The 20,331-nt window shown below is 38.1% G+C and overlaps 1 protein-coding gene across 2 annotated transcripts in view; it reads left to right on the top strand.

The window, feature by feature from the left end:
* LOC117675418 (metabotropic glutamate receptor 6-like) overlaps positions 1–20,331 on the top strand; it is a 61,956-nt gene that overhangs the window by 7,600 nt on the left and 34,025 nt on the right. For both annotated transcript variants that reach the window (XM_034434009.3, XM_034434010.3), the window contains exon 2: positions 19,722–20,257. In XM_034434009.3, the coding sequence (XP_034289900.2) occupies positions 19,763–20,257 (495 nt within the window). In that variant the 5' untranslated portion in view covers positions 19,722–19,762. The remainder of the gene's footprint in view (positions 1–19,721; positions 20,258–20,331) is intronic.

Genomic DNA, 20,331 nt, shown 5'->3' with positions numbered 1-20,331 from the left:
AGAGAAGAGAAGAGAAGAGAAGAGAAGAGAAGAGAAGAGAAGAGAAGAGAAGAGAACAGAACAGAACAGAACAGAACAGAACAGAACAGCTTTATTGGCCAAATGTTATTAGATACATAAGGAATTTGTCTCTGGTGCAGAAGTTCTCAATGTACATGCAAAGCAACAGGGTAATAATAATCATAATAATTATACCAATAAGGGGTAATAGAGAAGATGAACTGAACCAAACCGAACCGAACCGAACAGAACCGAACAGAACAGAACAGAACAGAACAGAACAGAACAGCTTTATTGGCCAAGCATGTTTAAACACACAAGGAGTTTGTGCAGCAATATAATACTGTAGTATAATAACTGTATAATAATACTACAGCTATACAACATGGGTGAATATATTTAGACATAAGACAGTACTGTGAGAATTAGGTGTTCAGCAGAATGATGGCACAAGGGAAAAAACTGCCCTTGTGTCTAGTTGTTTTCGCATATAATGCCCTATAGCTGCGTCCTGAGGGGAGGAGTTAAAATAGTTTATGTCCAGGATGTGAGGAGTCTGTAGTTATTTTCTCAGCTCTCCTTCTGACCCGCGCAATATATAGGTTTTCTATGGAAGGTAGGTTGGTAGCAATTGTTCTTTCTGCAGTCCTAACTATCCATTGGCGTCTGTACCTCTCCAGTTTAGTTGCTGTACCAAACCAGACAGTTATAGAAGTACTAATGACAGATTCATAATTCCTTGGTAGAACAATATCAATAGTGTTGCGATATTTTTCTGGATCAGACTCAATAAATTGTTTGAGAATTAAGAGTTCAAATATTGTTAGATGTAAATGCCTTATTCTCTAATGTGTAAATAGTGTATATAAGAACATCAAGGGTTAATTCATTCTTTGATTCCTAATGTATTCATGACTCATCACTCATTCTCATGACTCCACCCCCTGTGTATATAAGGAGCTACCCTCCACAGTTTCCCCGCTTCTATCTGTGAATATTCAGTGAATATAGAACGCCTTTATGTAAATAAAAAGAGTTGTATTTGAACTCTTAATTCTCTAATGATTTATTGAGTCCGATCCAGAAAAACATCGCAACAATCTGGTAGCAGAGGATGGTTTGATTGACTCAATAAGAACTTAAACATGTCTAAAAGAGATAGGCCCAACACCAGGGCATACAGCAAAGAGATGGAAGAAGATCAAGAAATAATAGATGAACAAAAAGAAAAGGAATTGAAAAGCAGTCCTCTCGGGTCTGAGATATTAAAACTGCTAAGACTCGAAGCGAAAATCAAAAACGTCATAAAAAGCGAAGGAATGACAAAAGGAAAAGAAATTCACGCAAATGAAAATAAGGACTCGAAAACGGTGAGCGATTTACCTACAAATAAAATTACAACGAAAGAGAGAAACACTGATCCCGCGCAAAATTTTGAATGGCAGCCATCTTGTTCTCAACAGACTCCCAAGATGAGCGAAACTGAACCAATCAAAGGACAAAATTCAAAATCTCTGGCGCGAAAAGATCCTCTCGATGCTGAAAACGAAAAGGAAAGACTTTATAACTCAGAAGAATCAGACAGGGAAATTGAAGAAACACCAACAGAGATACAAATAGAATCAGCAATAAAAACACTCCTTAATATATTTGGGCCAAAACTAAAAATCACCAGGGAATCGCCGAAGAAGCAAGCGAACGAACCGATGCCTCGGGACCTGCACGCCTACACCCCAACTTCAAGAGCGACGACACCAGAGCCCAGAGAACCTTGCCGATTCCGCCCTACACCAAGGACAGAAGCAAGCGACATAGCTCACAAGAGAAAGAAAAGAACAGCCGTCGTCACCAGGACCCCAAAGACCGAGCCAGAAACCGACTCATCCGAAGAGGAGACGAGCGAGCAAGCGGCGGTGGAGAGAACCTTCCACGACGGAGACAAAGAAAGAATGAGCAACGCGCATGGGCGAAGTCAAGAAAACAACCCGGGAAGATTCGAACTCATGAGGGAACCACACAGACTCGTTGCTGACATCCCTACACCATTCTGCAATTTTCTGCATTTGCAAGACCACGAACTGCCTCAGGTTGTAAGTAACGGCCAAAGTAATATAGGAAACTTGCCTAGTGACTTCCCAAAGTTAAGGGTTGATGGTATTAATCTACAAGAATGGTATCAGCAGCTTCAGGTTATTTTCATGAAAGAGAACTTATTATTTTTTATCACTAATCCTCCAAGAAGACCTTGGACTTTAAAAATAGATAGATTACACCATAGAGCCTTTTTTCTAATAATAGCCAGTATATCTCCTGCAATGTATTATAGCATCAAATCAAATCTGACTGTTTCAGAAATTATTCAATGTATGTTTAATTTGTTCCACAGCGACAGTGTAGCCACTACAACAAGAATGTCCAAAGAATTCTTTTCATCTAGAGTAAAACCAGGGGTTTCTATAAGTGAGCATTTAATATGTTTAAACAAAATAAGGGCTGAACTGCATTTAAGGGGAGAAGTTATTTCAGACCAAACAATGAAAAGTGTTATTATTAACTCACTTGACTCATCATGGGACAATTTCATGTCACATCTTGATACCATTAACTTAGGATATTTATCCATAGAAAGTTTATCCAACAAATTGATAGCTGAAGACAATTCGAGAAAAAATCGATCTAACAATCACACAGAACATAGACCTGTTAGGAAAATAGCTTTCCAAGAAAAATATAATGAAACATATAGATGCCATAATTGTGGGTCCAAAGAACATAATAGAAGAGATTGCCCCAGATTTTCAAAAGAAAGGCACAGACCAGAATACATGAACAGACACAATCATAGACAGCCTTCTATAGAAAGGCATAGATATAGGAGTCCACCAAATTATAGAGAAAATAGAGGGGGCAGAGAAAGCTCAAGAGATAAAAAATCTGGTTCACTGAATGGACTAAATAAACATGACAATACAAAACCCCAGCAAAGTGAAAATAATAATTGGCTCATCGATTCTGGAGCTACAAACCATACCACTAACAATAAAGATATATTGTCTTCTTTTACAGAAGATAAGTTTGTAATAAAAGTAGCCAATCAAGAAAAGGTTCAAGTACTAGGCAGAGGGAATGTAATTTTGTCTGGTTTAGGAAAAATAGAGGGGGTATTGTTAATACCCGAAATACCTCATAACATATTGAGTGCCATAAAACTAAGTAGGGACTCTGGTATTAATATAACTTTCTCAAAGGGAGAAGCAATCCTAGAGAAAAACAAAAGTAAAATAGGTACTGTGATAATTAAAGGGGGCTTGCCCTACCTCATAACAAAAGAAGAATGGCTACATAATATTGATTCAAATGTTGAAGAATGTATAGAAATAGATGATGAAAATGTTAGCAATAGTGACGATGATGATTGTATAATATCACATGATCAGAATGATGCACCCAACATAAAAAAACCAAAGATAGGTAAACCAATCCATGATGAGTGTGCTCACATCTTACATAGGAAGTTAGGCCATGCCAGCTTTCCTGTAGTACAAAAAATGACTGAACACGCAGAAGGTGTCAAAATAAAAAATTGTGAAAACTATTTGGAATGCTCAGTATGTAAGTCTACAAAACTAAAAACTAGCCCCAGACCAAAAAAATCTGCCAGATCAACTAACAAAATTTTTGACTTAGTACACATGGACCTAGTAGGACCACTTACTCCATCAATCACATATAGAAAACGTTATTTTCTAACAATAGTGGATGATTATAGCCGTTATGGTTTTGTTTACACATTGAAACATAAAGATGAGACTTTTCAAAAATTTAAGGAATTTTATAAACGCATAGAGACACAACATAATATTAGAATAAAGCAAATTATGACAGATAGAGGATGTGAATTCATGTCTAAAGAATTCTCTCAATGGCTAAAGGATAGAGGAATGCTACATTACACTTCCAGTACATTTTCTGCGTTCCAGAACGGAATTGTAGAAAGGAAAAATTCCACACTACAAACTATGATTAGATGTACATTAGAGGATGCTGGCTTAAGTAAACAATTTTGGTCAGAGGCATTACACTATTCAAATTATACACAAAATAGGACCTGGTCCAGTATTATAAATAAAACACCATACGAAGTGATGTATAATAGAAAACCAAAATTGGCACATATGCATATTTTTGGAGTCACTGCAGACGTACACATACCCAAACAATTGAGAAGAAAGGGAGAAAATGTATCCAGAAAACTTAGATTCATGGGATATGAAACTGGTACAAAAGGATATAGATTCATTGATGGCAATAATAAATTTATAGTTTCCAGAACAGCCGTGTTCCATGAACAGGCCAACTGGTCTAAATTACATTTAAATGAAATATTCCCAAATAAACACATAGAAACAAAATATCATAAGGAAGGAACTGTAGATAAACAAAATATTAACAAACATGAAAACAAGACCAAAACCTGGACAAATAGCCAGTACAAAATAAAAACTGATACACTAACAAAAAAGGAGGCAAGATATATGCATGACAACAATAGTAAACCAGAAAGAACAATTAGGAACAACAGGAACAAGATGCCAGATAAATATAAAGATTACGTAATGAATGTAAATAGTGAACCAATAACACCTAATACGTACGAGGAAGTACTGAAACTTCCTCGCGAAGAAAAAGAGAAATGGGAACTAGCCATGAAAAAGGAAATGGAAAGTTTGAAAGGATTAAATGTGTTTACTCCCACAACTGCACCTAAGGACAAAACTATTATTGGTACCAGGTGGATATATAAAATTAAAAATTTGGAAGGAGGCAATAACCTGTACAAAACTAGATTAGTTGCCCAAGGTTACGCACAAAAATATCCAGAGGACTATACAGACACATATTCCCCTACTGTGAGGACAGAGAGTGTCAAAACAGCTTTGGTGGTAGCATCAGCACTTAACCTTGATGTATTTCAATATGATATACAGACTGCGTACCTACACGCAGAGTTAGATAAAGAAATCTATGTAAGGGCCCCTCACAGCCAATACACAAATAAAAATGAAACTTGGTTGTTAAACAAAAGCTTATATGGATTGAAACAATCCGGTAAAAGATGGTATGATTGTTTGGTAAAGGTGCTCAAGACTATGGATTTTAACACCACATCTGCTGATAATTGTTTTTTTGTCAAAAAGAATGATGACTGTATTGAGTTTGTATTGATTTATGTAGACGATATTTTATATATTGGAAAACATAAAGGAAGAAGAGAAATTTTTGTGAACAAGCTGAATGAACATTTTTCACTAAAATCTTTAGGTAAGGTAAATAAGTATCTTGGTGTACAGATCAGTAAAACAAAAAAAGGGTTCCAGCTTACTCAAAAGGATAAAATTGTAGAACTTCTAAACAAATGTAATTTGAACAATGCTAAAACATGTGATACCCCCATGCAAACTGACTTTCTCAGAAATACTGATGAATCATCTCCTGAATTTAAGGATAACACATTTTATAGATCAATCATAGGTTCACTTCTTTATATATCTAATTGGACTAGGCCAGATATAGCCTTACCACTTAATTTACTGTCCAGATATGTCAGTAAACCAACAATGTACCATTGGGAAGCTGTCAAAAGGATTTTGAGGTACCTGAAAGGCACTTTAGATTTTTGCCTTATATTAGAACCAAATGGCAACAAGGAACCAAGACTCATATGTTATGCAGATGCGGATTGGGCAGGAGACACATCTTGCAGAAAAAGTACATCAGGTTATATTTTCTTTTTAAATGATTGTCCAATTTATTGGTACACCGGCAAACAAGAACTGGTAGCTACTTCAACTACAGAAGCAGAATATGTCTGTTTATCCAAATCTGCAAATAACCTTGTGTGGTTTAATGACTTAATTTCAGAGGTTTGGAAGAAACCTATTTTACCTTTTATCATAAATGAGGATAACAAAGCAGCCATTGAAATCTCCAGATCTGATGCTATTGGACAAAGGTCCAGACATATAGATATAAAGTTTAAACATGTAAGACAATTATCTCAAGACGGTTTTATAAAAGCTGTGCATTGTGATACTTCGGAACAGATAGCTGACATTTTAACAAAGCCTTTACCATCCAAACAACATAAATATTTAACTTCCAAATTGCATGTATTGTATTGTCCCGAATCTGAATGTAATTGGTGTTGTGTAAATAATCGGCATTTAGAGGGGGATTTGTTAGATGTAAATGCCTTATTCTCTAATGTGTAAATAGTGTATATAAGAACATCAAGGGTTAATTCATTCTTTGATTCCTAATGTATTCATGACTCATCACTCATTCTCATGACTCCACCCCCTGTGTATATAAGGAGCTACCCTCCACAGTTTCCCCGCTTCTATCTGTGAATATTCAGTGAATATAGAACGCCTTTATGTAAATAAAAAGAGTTGTATTTGAACTCTTAATTCTCTAATGATTTATTGAGTCCGATCCAGAAAAACATCGCAACAAATATAACTCTCTTTATTTACATAAGGCATTCTATATTCACTGAATATTCACAAATAGAAGCGGGGAAACTGTGGAGGGCAGCTCCTTATATACACAATGGGTGGAGCTATAAATATAAGTAATGAGTCATGAATACATTAGGAATCAAAGAATAAGTTAACCCCTGATGTCTCTTATATACACTATTTACACATTAGAGAATAAGGCATTTACATCTAACAAATCCCCCTCTAAATGCCGATTAGTCATACAACACCAATTACATTCAGATTTTGGACAGTACAATACATGCAGTTTAGAAGTTAAATATTTGTGTTGTTTAGAAGGTAAAGGCTTTGTTAATATATCAGCTATTTGTTCCGAGGTATCACAGTGCACAGCTTTTATAAATCCGTCCTGAGACAATTGTCTTACATGTTTAAACTTTATATCTATGTGTCTGGACCTTTGTCCAATAGCATCAGATCTAGAGATTTCAATAGCTGCTTTGTTGTCCTCATTCATGACAAAAGGTAAAACAGGTTCCTTCCAAACATCTGAAATTAAGTCATTAAACCACACAAGATTATTTGCAGCTTTGGACAAACATACGTATTCTGCTTCTGTCGTTGAAGTAGCTACTAGTTCTTGTTTACCGGTATACCAATAAATTGGACAGTCATTTAAAAAGAAAATGTAACCTGATGTACTTTTTCTGCAAGATGTGTCTCCTGCCCAATCCGCATCTGCATAACATATAAGTCTTGGTTCTTTGTTGCCATTAGGTTCTAATACAAGACAAAAATCTATTGTGCCTTTCAAGTACCTTAAAATTCTTTTGATAGCTTCCCAGTGATACATTGTTGGTTTGCTGACATATCTGGACAGCAAATTAAGTGGTAAGGCTATATCTGGCCTAGTCCAATTAGATATGTAAAGAAGCGAACCTATGATTGATCTATAAAATGTATTATCCTTAAATTCAGGAGATGATTCATCAGTGTTTCTGAGAAAGTCAGTTTGCATGGGAGTATCACATGGTTTAGCATTGGTCAAATTACATTTGTTCAAAAGTTCTAAAATCTTATCCTTTTGAGTAAGCTGGAATCCTTTTTTAGTTTTGCTAATCTGTACACCGAGATATTTATTTACTTTACCCAATGATTTTAGTGAGAAGTGTTCATTTAACTTGTTTACAAAGATTTCTCTTCTTTCTTTGTGTTTACCAATATATAAAATGTCATCTACGTAAATTAACACAAATTCAATACAATCATCATTCTTTTTGACAAAAAAACAGTTATCAGCAGATGTGGTATTAAAATCCATAGTCTTGAGTACCTTTACTAAACAATCATACCATCTTTTACCGGATTGTTTCAATCCATATAAACTTTTGTTTAACAACCAAGTTTCATTTTTGTTAGTGTATTGGCTGTGAGGGGCCCTTACATATATTTCCTTATCTAATTTTGCGTGTAGGTACGCAGTCTGTATATCATATTGGAATACATCAAGGTTGAGTGCTGAGGCTACAACTAAAGCTGTTTTGACACTCTCTGTTCTTACAGTAGGGGAATATGTGTCTGTATAATCCTCTGGATATTTTTGTGCGTAACCTTGAGCAACTAATCTAGCTTTGTATAGGGTATTACCTCCTTCCAAATTTTTAATTTTATATATCCACCTGGTGCCAATAATTGTTTTATCCTTAGGTGCAGTTGTGGGTGTAAACACATTTAATCCTTGCAAACTTTCCATTTCCTTTTTCATGGCTAGTTCCCATTTTTCCTTTTCCTCACGAGGAAGCTTTAGTACTTCTTCGTATGTATTGGGTGTTGTTGGTTCACTATTCATATTCATTACGTAATCTTTATATTTATTTGGCATCTTATTCCTGTTGTTTCTAATGATTCTTTCAGGTTTGCTATTGTTGTCATGCATATATCTTGCCTCCTTTTTTGTTAGTGTATCAGTCTTTATTTTGTGTTGGCTATTTGTCCAGGTCTTTGTTTTGTTTTCATGTTTGTTGGTATTTTGTTTATCTACAGTTCCTTCCTTATGGTATTTTGTTTCTATGTGTTTATTTGGGAATATTTCATTAAGATGTAATTTAGACCAGTTGGCCTGTTCATGGAACACGGCTGTTCTGGAAACTATAAACTTATTATTGCTATCAATGAATCTATATCCTTTTGTACCAGTTTCATATCCCATGAATCTAAGTCTTCTAGATACATTTTCTCCCTTTCTTCTCAATTGTTTAGGTATGTGTACGTCTGCTGTGACTCCAAAAATGTGCATATGTGCCAATTTTGGTTTTCTATTATACATCACTTCGTATGGTGTCTTATTTATAATGCTGGACCAGGTCCTATTTTGTGTGTAATTTGAATAGTGTAAGGCTTCAGACCAAAATTGTTTGCTTAAGCCAGCATCCTCTAATGTACATCTAATCATGGTTTGTAATGTGGAATTTTTTCTTTCTGCAATTCCGTTTTGGAACGCAGAAAATGGACTGGACGTGTAATGTAGCATTCCTCTATCTTTTAACCATTGAGAGAATTCTTTAGACATGAATTCACATCCTCTATCTGTCATAATTTGTTTTATTCTAATATTATGTTGTGTCTCTATGCGTTTATAAAATTCCTTAAATTTTTGAAAAGTCTCATCTTTATGTTTCAATGTGTAAACAAAACCATAACGGCTATAATCATCCACTATTGTTAGAAAATAACGTTTTCTATATGTGATTGATGGAGTAAGTGGTCCTACTAGGTCCATGTGTACTAAGTCAAAAATTTTGTCAGTTGTTCTAGCAGATTTTTTTGGTCTGGGACTAGTTTTCAGTTTTGTAGATTTACATACTGAGCATTCCAAATAGTTTTCACAATTTTTTATTTTTACACCTTCTGCGTGTTCAGTCATTTTCTGTACTACAGGAAAACTGGCATGTCCTAACTTCCTGTGTAAGATGTGAGCACACTCATCATGGATTGGTTTACCTATCTTTGGTTTTTTTATATTGTGTGTATCAGTATGATCATGAGATATCTTACAATCATCATTGTCACTATTGCTGACATTTTCATCATCTGTTTCTATACATTCTTCAACATTTGAATCAATATTATGTAACCATTCTTCTTTTGTTATAAGGTAAGGTAGACCCCCTTTAATCATCACAGTGCCTATGTTACTTTTATTTTTCTCTAGAATTGCTTCTCCCTTCGAGAAAGTTATATTAATGTCAAAGTCCCTGCTTAGCTTTATGACACTTAATATGTTATGAGGTATTTCGGGTATTAACAATACCCCCTCTATTTTTCCTAAACCAGGCAAAATTACATTCCCTTTGCCTAATACTTGAACCTTTTCTTGGTTAGCTACCTTTATTACAAACTTATCTTCTGTAAAAGAAGATAATATATTTTTATTATTAGTGGTATGATTTGTAGCTCCAGAATCGATAAGCCAATTATTGTTTTCACTTTGCTGGAGTTTTGTATTGTCATGTTTATTTAGTCCATTCAGTGAACCAGATTTTCTATCTCTTGAATTTTCTCTGCCCCCTCTATTTTCTCTATGATTTGGTGGGCTTCTATATCTGTGTCTATCTATAGAAGGCTGTCTATAATTGTGTCTGTTCATGTATTCTGGTCTGTGCTTTTCTTTTGAAAATCTGGGACAATCTCTTCTATTGTGTTCCTTGGACCCACAATTATGGCATCTATATGATTCATTATATTTTTCTTGGAAAGCTACTTTTCTAAAGGGTCTATGCTCTGTGTGATTGCTAGAGCGATTTTTTCTTGAATTGTCCTCAGCTATCAATTTGTTGGATAGACTTTCTATGGATAAATATCCTAGGTTAATGGTGTCTAAATGTGACATAAAATTGTCCCATGATGAATCAAGTGAGTTGATAATAACACTTTTCATAGTTTGGTCTGAAATCACTTCCCCCCTTAAATGTAGTTCAGCCCTTATTTTGTTTAAATATATTAAATGCTCACTTATAGAAACCCCTGGTTTTACTCTAGATGAAAAGAAATCTTTAGACATTCTTGTTGTAGTGGCTACACTGTCGCTGTGAAACAAATTAAACATACATTGAATAATTTCTGAAACAGTCAGATTTGGTTTGATGCTATAATACATTGCAGGAGATATACTAGCTATTATTAGAAAAAAGGCTCTATGGTGCAAACTATCTATTTTTAAAGTCCAAGGTCTTCTTGGAGGATTAGTGATAAAAAATAGCAAGTTCTCTTTCATGAAAATAACCTGAAGCTGTTGATACCATTCTTGTAGATTAATACCATCAACCCTTAACTTTGGGAAGTCACTGGGCAAATTTCCTATATTATTTTGACCGTTACTTACAACTTGAGGCAGTTCGTGGTCTTGCAAATGTAGAAAATTGCAGAATGGTGTAGGGATGTCAGCAATGAGTCTGTGTGGTTCTCTCATAAGTTCAAATCTTCCCGGGTTGTCTTCGTGCCTTCGCGCATGCGCACTATTCATTCTTCCTTTGACTTCGTCGTAGAAGGTTCTCTCCACTGCCGCCTGCTCGCTCGGTTCTTCTTCGGATGAGTCGATCCCTGGCTCGGTCTTTGGGGTCCTGGTGATGGCGACTGTTCTTTTCTTTCTCTTTTGAGCGATGTCGCTTGCTTCTGTTTTTGGTGTAGGGATGAATCGGCAAGGCTCTCTGGGCTCGGGTGTCTCTGTTCTTGAATTCGGGATGAAGGCAGGCAGGTCCTGAGGCATTAGTTTGCTTGCTTGCTTCTTTGGCGATTCTTTAGAGATTTTTAGTTTTGGTCCAAATACAGTATAGAGTGTTTTTATCGCTGATTCTATTTGTTTCTCTGTTGGTGTTTCTCCAGATGTATAGAGTCTTTCTTTTTCGTTTTCAGTATCGAGTATGTTTTTTCGCGCCAGACATTTTGAATCTAGCTTTCTGATTGGCTCTGCTTTGTTCATCTTGGGAGTCAGTTGAAACCAAGATGGCTGCCATTCAAAATTTCGCGCGGGATCGCTGCTCTCCCTCTTCGCTGCATTTTTATTTGTAAGCATATCACTTACTATTTTTGAGTCTTTTGGTTTTTTAGTAGTGATGTGCTTCTCTCTCGCTGCTCCGTTGTTTCTTAGAACATTTTGGAGTTCCGCGACAAGACTTTCATCACTCTTTTGAATCTTTAAGAGTTTTAGTATTTCTGACCTGAGTTCGTTGTTTTCTATTTCGTCTTCTTCTTGTTCATCATCTTCATTTATTATTTCCTCATCTTCTGTGGTATATTCTTCAGGTTCTCTTGAAATTGCATTTGTGGATTCATCTATTATTTCTTGATCTTCTTCCATCTCTTTGCTGTATGCCCTGGTGTTGGGTCTATCTCTTTTAGACATGTTTAAGTCCTTATTGAGTCAATCAAACCATCCTCTGCTACCAGATTGTTGCGATATTTTTCTGGATCAGACTCAATAAATTGTTTGAGAATTAAGAGTTCAAATATAACTCTCTTTATTTACATAAGGCATTCTATATTCACTGAATATTCACAAATAGAAGCGGGGAAACTGTGGAGGGCAGCTCCTTATATACACAATGGGTGGAGCTATAAATATAAGTAATGAGTCATGAATACATTAGGAATCAAAGAATAAGTTAACCCCTGATGTCTCTTATATACACTATTTACACATTAGAGAATAAGGCATTTACATCTAACAAATAGCTTCTGGGCCAGAACTTAACTTGAACTCTGAACTTAAGCTGGTGTAGAAAGAACAATCTTTGCTGTGCCTTTTTAATGATGGCTCTAATGTTAGGTGTCCATTTCAAATCCTGGGTGATTATAGAACCCAAAACTTGAAAGATTCTACTACTGATACTGTGCTGTCAAATATAATAAGACATGATAGAATAGGAGGGCTCCTCCTAAAATCCACTCTCATCTCTATACAGTTTTAAGCATGTTCAGCTCCAGATTGTTCTGGTTGCACCACAGGGCCAGTTGCTTAACCTCTCATCTATATGTGCCTTGGAACTTTATAAGAACATACTGCAAGCACATAAGCAGTCCCCTTGCTGGATTGAACTCTTGGGCCATCTAGTTCAGCAGGCTGTCACCAGAGTAGCAACCAATGGAACAAGGAAGTCCATCGTCAGAGGCACTCCCATGCCATAAAACTTAACAACCATTGATCCCCATGGCTTCATTAACTGGCCCAACTTTTTTTTTTTGAAGCCAGACAAACTGATAACTAGTAATACACCTTGTGGTTATGTTTTGCTATTTTATAAAATGTAATGTTTCAATACTGTTTTGAAGAGTTGCAGGATCGGCGCACAGAGTATGTATATAGGTAGCCCTCGATGTATAACCATAATGGAGTGGTGGCCCTGATTGCACCTGTGGATATTTTTGAGGTTACACAGATCAACATTAATAAAAATATAGATTGATACAATTAATGTGCCCCAGTTTTTACCTGAGGAAAAGTGATCATTCCAGCCCATTCTCATTTCTTAGAGCAGCTGCTCCCGATCTTTTGGGCATCAGAGACTGGTTCCACGGAAAGAGGTTTTTCCATGGACCAGAGAATGCATGCTGACTGCATCCCGCGGATGGGGCTTCACTTGTTTGTGTGACCTGGTTTCTGGCATGCCACAGTCTGGTGCCAGTCCACAGATCGGGGTTTGGGGACCCCTGCCTCAGAGGTTGGTGGCAGGGGAAATTATTACAACCTCTTTCAAATTGCTTTTGAAGGATTTGGGAGTCAAAACACCAGTATGGAAGTGCCCCCAGTGTCTTGCATCCAAACTCTTTGCACAATGTCCTTAAATAACTTTGCAATAGTGTAAAGTTATTCCATCTGCAGCAGCAGATGGAAGAATGGCCTTCCGATTAAGACCATGAGGGGGGTTTCTTTTCAGAGAGAAATGTACTATAGGAAATTATTTTGCAGTTCATCACTAAAACCATGCATGCATACCATTGCTCTCACAGAGAGAAAGAGTTCCATTAATTCTCCCAGTGTAAACTCCATAGAAATAAAATAAAAATAATTTACTTGGTAATAGGATGTAGAAGGAGTTTCGGAAGAAACATATGTAATACATGCAGTTGTAAAACTGAAATCCTCGTAATATTCCTTTTGGACAGGAAATAGGCTGCAACTGAGAGAAACACTGCATTTTCCAAAATCATGTCCTTTGAATGCTCCAGAAATAAAGAGTTTCTGTGGAAAAATAACACTTTCCCAGAGAGATCTTGTGAACCTGGTGCCATAAACGGAATGTGATTTTATAGCACAAAAGCCCTGATGAGGCAAGACATTTTCTCCCCTCCTTGTGCCTCTACACTTCAGGCATCTTTTGTTTCACTATTTAGCTTTGCTCCAAAAGAGCCTGACTTTGTTCAGAGGGACTTCACACAGAGAAAGATGCATCCATTAGTTTTTGTTTTCTCTCAGAAATTTTCTTTGAAGTTTCTACTGAGCTACATATGCCTATTTCTTCTTGCCTGCAATCTAGAACAATTTGAACAGTTTTGCTAGCAATTTCCCTTAGTTAGAATGTGTTTGTGTGCAATATTTTTATTACAATAAAAATATTTTTATTGCATTTTGTGTAGAACATCCATCCATCCATCCTCGGAAACTCATGCATCTCCAAATGCATATATTGGTATATTATTTTAAGAATAGAATAGAATTCTTTATTGGCCAAGTGTGACTGGACACACAAGGAATTTATCTTGGTGCTTACGCTCTCGGTGTACATAAAAGAAAAGATACATTTGTCAAGAATCATAAGGTACAACACTTATCATAAGGATACCAGCAACAAGGTTACAGTCATACAGTCATAAGTGGGAGGAGATGGGTGATAGGAACGATGAGAAGATTAATAGTAATGCAGGTTTAGTAACTAGTTTGACAGTGTTATTTGTTTAGAAGAGTGATGGCGTTCAGGAAAAAAACTGTCCTTGTGTCTAGTTGTTCTGGTGTGCAGTGCTCTATAGCATCATTTTGAGGGTAGGAGTTGAAACAGTTTATGTCCAGGATGTGAGGGGTCTGTAGATACTTTCACAGCCCTCTTTTTGACTTGTGCAGCATACAGGTCCTCAATGGAAGGCAGGTTGGTAGCAATTATTTTTTCTGCAGTTCTAATTATCCTCTGAAATCTGTGTCTGAAGATATTTTTAAAACAAACCACATTACAGGTAGTCCTTGACTTACAACCACAATTGAGCCCAACGTTTCTGTTGCTAAGCAAGACAGTTAAGTGAGTTTTGTCCCATTTTACGACTTTTCTTGCCACAGTTGTTAAGTGAATCACTGCAGTTGTTAAGTTGGTAACGTGGTTCTTAAATGAATGACTTCCCCATTGACTTTGCTTGTCAGAAGGTCGTAAAAGGGGATCACATGACCCCAGGACACAGCAACGGTCATAAATAGGAGCCAGTTGCCAAGTGTCTGACTTTTGATCATGTGACCAAGGTGATGCTGCAACGGTCGTAAGTCTGAAAAATGGTCATAAGTCACTTTTTTCAGTGCCGTTGTAACTTTGAACGGTCATTAAATGAACTGTTGTAAGTCGAGGACGACCTGTAATTTCTCTCACCCCTGCCTTGTCATGCTTTCTTGGAAGCTGATATCCTGTTGCTCCCTGAATGTGGCTTAGTAAAATTTATTTATTTATCTATATTTCATATTTCTAAACTGCCCATCTCCCTCAAGCGATCTACACCAGCACCAAGTCACACAATCAGAAGGGGGGAAGCTTCATTTTCTTTGCTTGACATTCACTCACACATATTCCTGCACGATCAGCCCAAGTATCTCCTCCTTACCCTCCCTCACCAACATCCTCACTTTCAGAAAATGAGTCACCATTCAGATATCACAGCCTTCTCCAACTCAAAGTCCCTCGGGTGCATTGAGATGTCTAGCCTAGCAACTATCTGGAGGCTACTACTAGACCATATCTCCAAAATCTTTCTTGCTCTCTCTCTCTCTCTCTCTCTCTCTCTCTCTCTCTCTCTCTCTCTCTTGCTCCCAGCTGATGTTTGTGTTCAAAACTCCTGGCCCCAATTTGACACATGCCTGACATGGGCAAGCAACCATTCTTATTCCCTGGTGTCCATGCGGCTGCTTAAACGAATGTAAAAGGAGAAGGCAAAAATCCATAGTTCACTTGACAGGTTGCTTCTCAACACAATCCCTTCCATGACGATTGATATATTAACCTAATATTATACAGATTGTAGAGATTTTAGACAAAGAGAGGAAAATAATCCTTATCATAATACAAACATCGCAACAGGTGAATCCTTAGTCTAAGGAGACACTATTAATGGGGTTAATTGTATGAGTGCAAAAAACAGCTTTATTTTTTGAACTGGGTGATTCTTGAGGTTATAATGAAAGCCTTCCTTCATGGCAGTTTATGATGAAGATTACAAATGTTCAAATATGCATGATGTAAATGTATTCATAAAATGAATGAAATGAAATGAAATGTATGCAGGTGGACCATCAAGAACACAAAGAACTGAAAGGAAGGGGGGGAAGGAAAGGAAAGGAAGGGAAGGAAAGGAAAGGAAGGGAAGGGAAGGGAAGGGAAGGGAAGGGAAGGGAGGGGAGGGGAGGGAGGGAAGGGAGGGAGGGGAGGGGAGGGGAGGGAGGGAGGGAGGGAGGGGAGGGGAGGGGAGGGGAGGGGAGGGGAGGGGAGGGGAGGGGAGGACCTCCTCAAATAGCCTTGTGCAAAGTACCAAAGCTTCTTTTTTAAGAAGGTTTAAGACCACTGGTGGTTACATTATTTTTATGGTTACTATATTTTCATTTTCTCCCTCCCCTATGTGATGGTTGCGTTGCAGCTGTTATTAAAATGGTTAGGCTGTTGTTTTAATTGAGGTTTTTAGCCATCTTGGGCAAACTGATCCAAGGAAAGATCCGATCAGCAGAAAGGGAGGAAAAAAAGACATTAGTTGGATAAAAGGGTGGCTGGGCAGACAGGCAGATAAGAGAAAACTCTTCTGGCCCAGTTAGAATCTGCAGTGCAGAAACCTTTCAGCAGCCTCACTTCTTCCCAATGAAGATGGCTGCACTCCTTCTCTAGTGCTGGATGTATCCACTTGGACTATGCTGAGAGAATGCTCTTCTGTGCCTCAAATCAGACCCTAGCACTGTAATGGCGAACTTATGGCATGGGTGCCAGAGGTGGCACACAGCTCCCTCTCAGATTGCACATGAGCCATCGCCCCAGTTCAGCTCCACTGCGCATGCGCACACACCTCCCACTAGCCAGCTGGTCTTCGGGTCTCTGCTGCGCATGCGGGGGGGTGGGGTGCATGCAGAGGGCGCACACACATGTGTAGGGGGGTAGGGAAGTAAGCTGTGGAGAGGAGAGGAGGCGTTTTAGGCAGGGAGCCTCAAACTTTGCGTTACTATGCCCCCCACCCCCCATTGCTAAAGGGAATTGTACATAGACATACCCATGAATAAAACCAAAGATTTGGTTGGGAAAGAAATAAATATACTCAGTAATCCTATGAGCAACATGAAAAATAAATAAATAAATTTAATAATGAAGTTTTAGACTGTATAGCACATGGGGATCAAAAGCAAGAAAAATGAGTGTTGGCTATCCCAAAGGTGCTTTTTCAAGAGGCAACCGGACTTTCTGGTTTTTCTTTGAAGATGGTTCTCTTCTCATCCAAGAAGCTTCTTCAGCTCATGTTGGCTATCTTTAAGCTTTGTCTAGGCAAGCCTGTTCATGTTTAATCCCTCCCTCTCTCTCTCTCTCTTTCTCTCTCTCTCTCTCTCTCTCTCTCTCTCTCTCTCTCTCTCTCTCTCACACACACACACACACACACACACACACACACACACGCCACCCCATCACATCCTACAATTAGCGAATCCTTGACAGTTAGGAGATATGGCTATGACAGAGAACCGGAGCTGGGTTTCAGTAGGTTCTGACCAGTTCTGGAGAACCGGTAGTAGAAATTTTGAGTAGTTCGGAGAACCGGTAGTAAAAATGCTGACTGGCTCCGCCCACATCTATTCTCTGCTTCCCAAGTCCCAGCTGATCAAGAGGAAATGGGGATTTTGCAGTAACCTTCCCCTGGAATGGGGTGGGAGTGGAGATTTTGCAGAAACCTTCCACTGGAGTGGGGTGGGAATGGAGCTTTTACAGTAAACTTCCACTGGAGTGGGGTGGGAATGGAGATTTTACAGTATCCTTCCCCTGCCACGCCCACAAGCCACGCCCACCAAGCCTGCCACGCCCACCAAGCCACACCCACAGAACCCGTAGTAAAAAATTTTGAAACCCACCACTGCAGAGAACTCCCTTCAAGGCGCCATCCATGTATCTGGATTCATCAAGCCTCCACCAGAACTGCCAATACAAAGCCGGTCCTATCACTGGACAATATGAAGCCGCAGGGTGGAAAAAAATTGGTTTCCTGTCGTAATTGTCATCACATTATCGTCACGCCCAATGGGATGGGTGTGACGATAATGTGGCCAATGGGAAAGAATAAATAAGGGAGAAAATGGGTAGTACAACATTTCAACTGATGCTTGCAATTGAATAAATGTTGAGCAGGTTAGATTCAGCAAATGTTAAAAAACCTCCCATGTCATTGCAAATGCTAAAAACCACCCTGGCAAACAACTGAATGTATTTATTCATTTTAATAATGTTTTAATTTATGTTAAATAACCATATATTTTTTAAAAAAAATCTATAAACATTTATATTATATTTTCCCCTAAAAAGAGAATTGTCCAGTAAACCCAGGATAAATAGAAAAAACTCACCTGGTTACCTCTCCTCAAAAGGTAAAGAAACCATCCCTAGCAGGTGAATAAAGCAAGGTTAGAGGTATTATGAGCTGAGTGCAGAAGCTGCAGAAGAATTTTGGGGTCTAAAAGGAAAGTAAGTTTTAGATTTATTGCGGCAGTTTTACTCTTGGGGGAAAATGTTTTGAGATTTATCACTGCCTCCAATGTCAGGAGAACCTGATCAGCAGCTCCATTTTCAATAGCCAGAAGCCCTGAACCGGATCATACAGCTCCTTTCACAGTTTCTAGGGTGCCCTTAGGGAAGCTTATCATACAGTGAGAACTCCAGCACAAGGGAATTATTATTTTTTCTCCAGCTCAGGAAATGCAATTAAACCTAGCAAAATTGGCCAACCGTATTGTTTTCACATTGTTTGCACTGTCTAAAGAGGAACAAATGACAGAAAACTGATTTTTGGTGAAGAAAAAATAGGTGTCCAGGGGTTACAGCTGAGCAAGGATAGAACGATTCTATCATGATCAAATTCTACCTGAACTTCTGGCTTGCTTGCTATAGCCTAGAGAGATCAGGGCAAAAATGTTCAGGTGCTCTGAGACAAAACTATAGGTGAATTTGATGTTTTGCTCGATTGTTTGAGTGTCAGTTTTTGAACAAAGCCTTATTCACACATGGATTTTGATTTATTTATACTCTATATTACCTTGGCTTGTACACAACTACATTTCCAAAAAAATAGTGGAGTAGACCATAAGTGCTTCTAAAGGAAGAACTTTTGTATATCCTCATTTTAAACAGAAAACCTTTCCTGGGCATGGATCTGTCAATGATTTTAAATGAAATATCCAGGAGGGAAAGAGCACTGTTTAACTTTTTTTTAAAAAAAAAATATTTTCTTTAAAAACAAAAACAAAAGAAAAATTTCCATTTTACATCAGTTCCGTATCGGTATATATCCACAGTTTGTTTCCCCCCTCCCCACATATTCATATAATTATTTTTGTGGTTCCCTTATTTCTTATATATTATATATACTACTCCTTACTTATTATACATACTATTATATCCATATGTTACTTTACATATATTATATGTTTAATATCATTTTATTAATGCTTCCTGATTTCTAAATCATCTCTATTATATATTTTCTTGTTTGTTATTCCTGTCCTCTAACCATTTGTACCATTTTTCCCATATTAAGTAATATTCCGTTTTGTCTTCTTCTTTTATTTCTTTCGTCAATTTGTCCATCTCTGCACAGTCCAAAACTTTCCTTATCGCCTCTTCGTCTTTTAGCACTGTTTAACTTTTAATCTGTCTCAGAATAGCAAATCTTAGTGGGTGCTGGAATGAGACTTGAACCCAGCTCCATTCTATGTTTTCCTTCTTCTGTTTGTAGGCTGTAGCCATCCCAAGATCACAAAAAGACAGCAAGCCATCATGGAGTCTACTAACGTCCCTCTGTTTTGGTTCTGGTCATTGTGGGCCTTAGGATCCGGCCCAGGCGGGGTACATAGCCAAGCAGCCACCCAGCCACATTCAATCAAGATAGAAGGAGACATCACTCTCGGAGGTCTGTTTCCTGTGCATTCCCGTGGCCCAGCTGGAGTACCTTGTGGGGAGGTGAAGAAGGAAAAGGGGATCCATCGGATGGAGGCCATGCTTTACGCTCTGGATCAGATCAACAGTGACCCTGATCTGCTTCCCAACATAACTTTGGGGGCCCGTATCCTGGATACCTGCTCTCGTGACACCTATGCCTTGGAACAATCATTGACTTTTGTCCAGGCACTGATTCAGAAGGACATTTACGATGTGCGCTGCTCCAATGGGGAGCCACCTATCGTTGCCAAACCAGAGCGGGTGGTGGCTGTCATTGGGGCCTCTGCCAGCTCTGTCTCTATTATGGTGGCCAACGTCCTTCGCCTCTTTGCTGTAAGTAGAAGACAGGCCTTTCACATGACATCACTTGGGGGAAGGAGGTTGAACAGCAAAGAGGTGATAGCAGC

This window comes from Pantherophis guttatus, chromosome 2 (assembly GCF_059756535.1).
Source record: "Pantherophis guttatus breed Tessera chromosome 2, ASM5975653v1, whole genome shotgun sequence".
Lineage (NCBI taxonomy): Eukaryota > Metazoa > Chordata > Lepidosauria > Squamata > Colubridae > Pantherophis > Pantherophis guttatus.
This window is presented reverse-complemented; position numbering and strand designations above follow the sequence as displayed.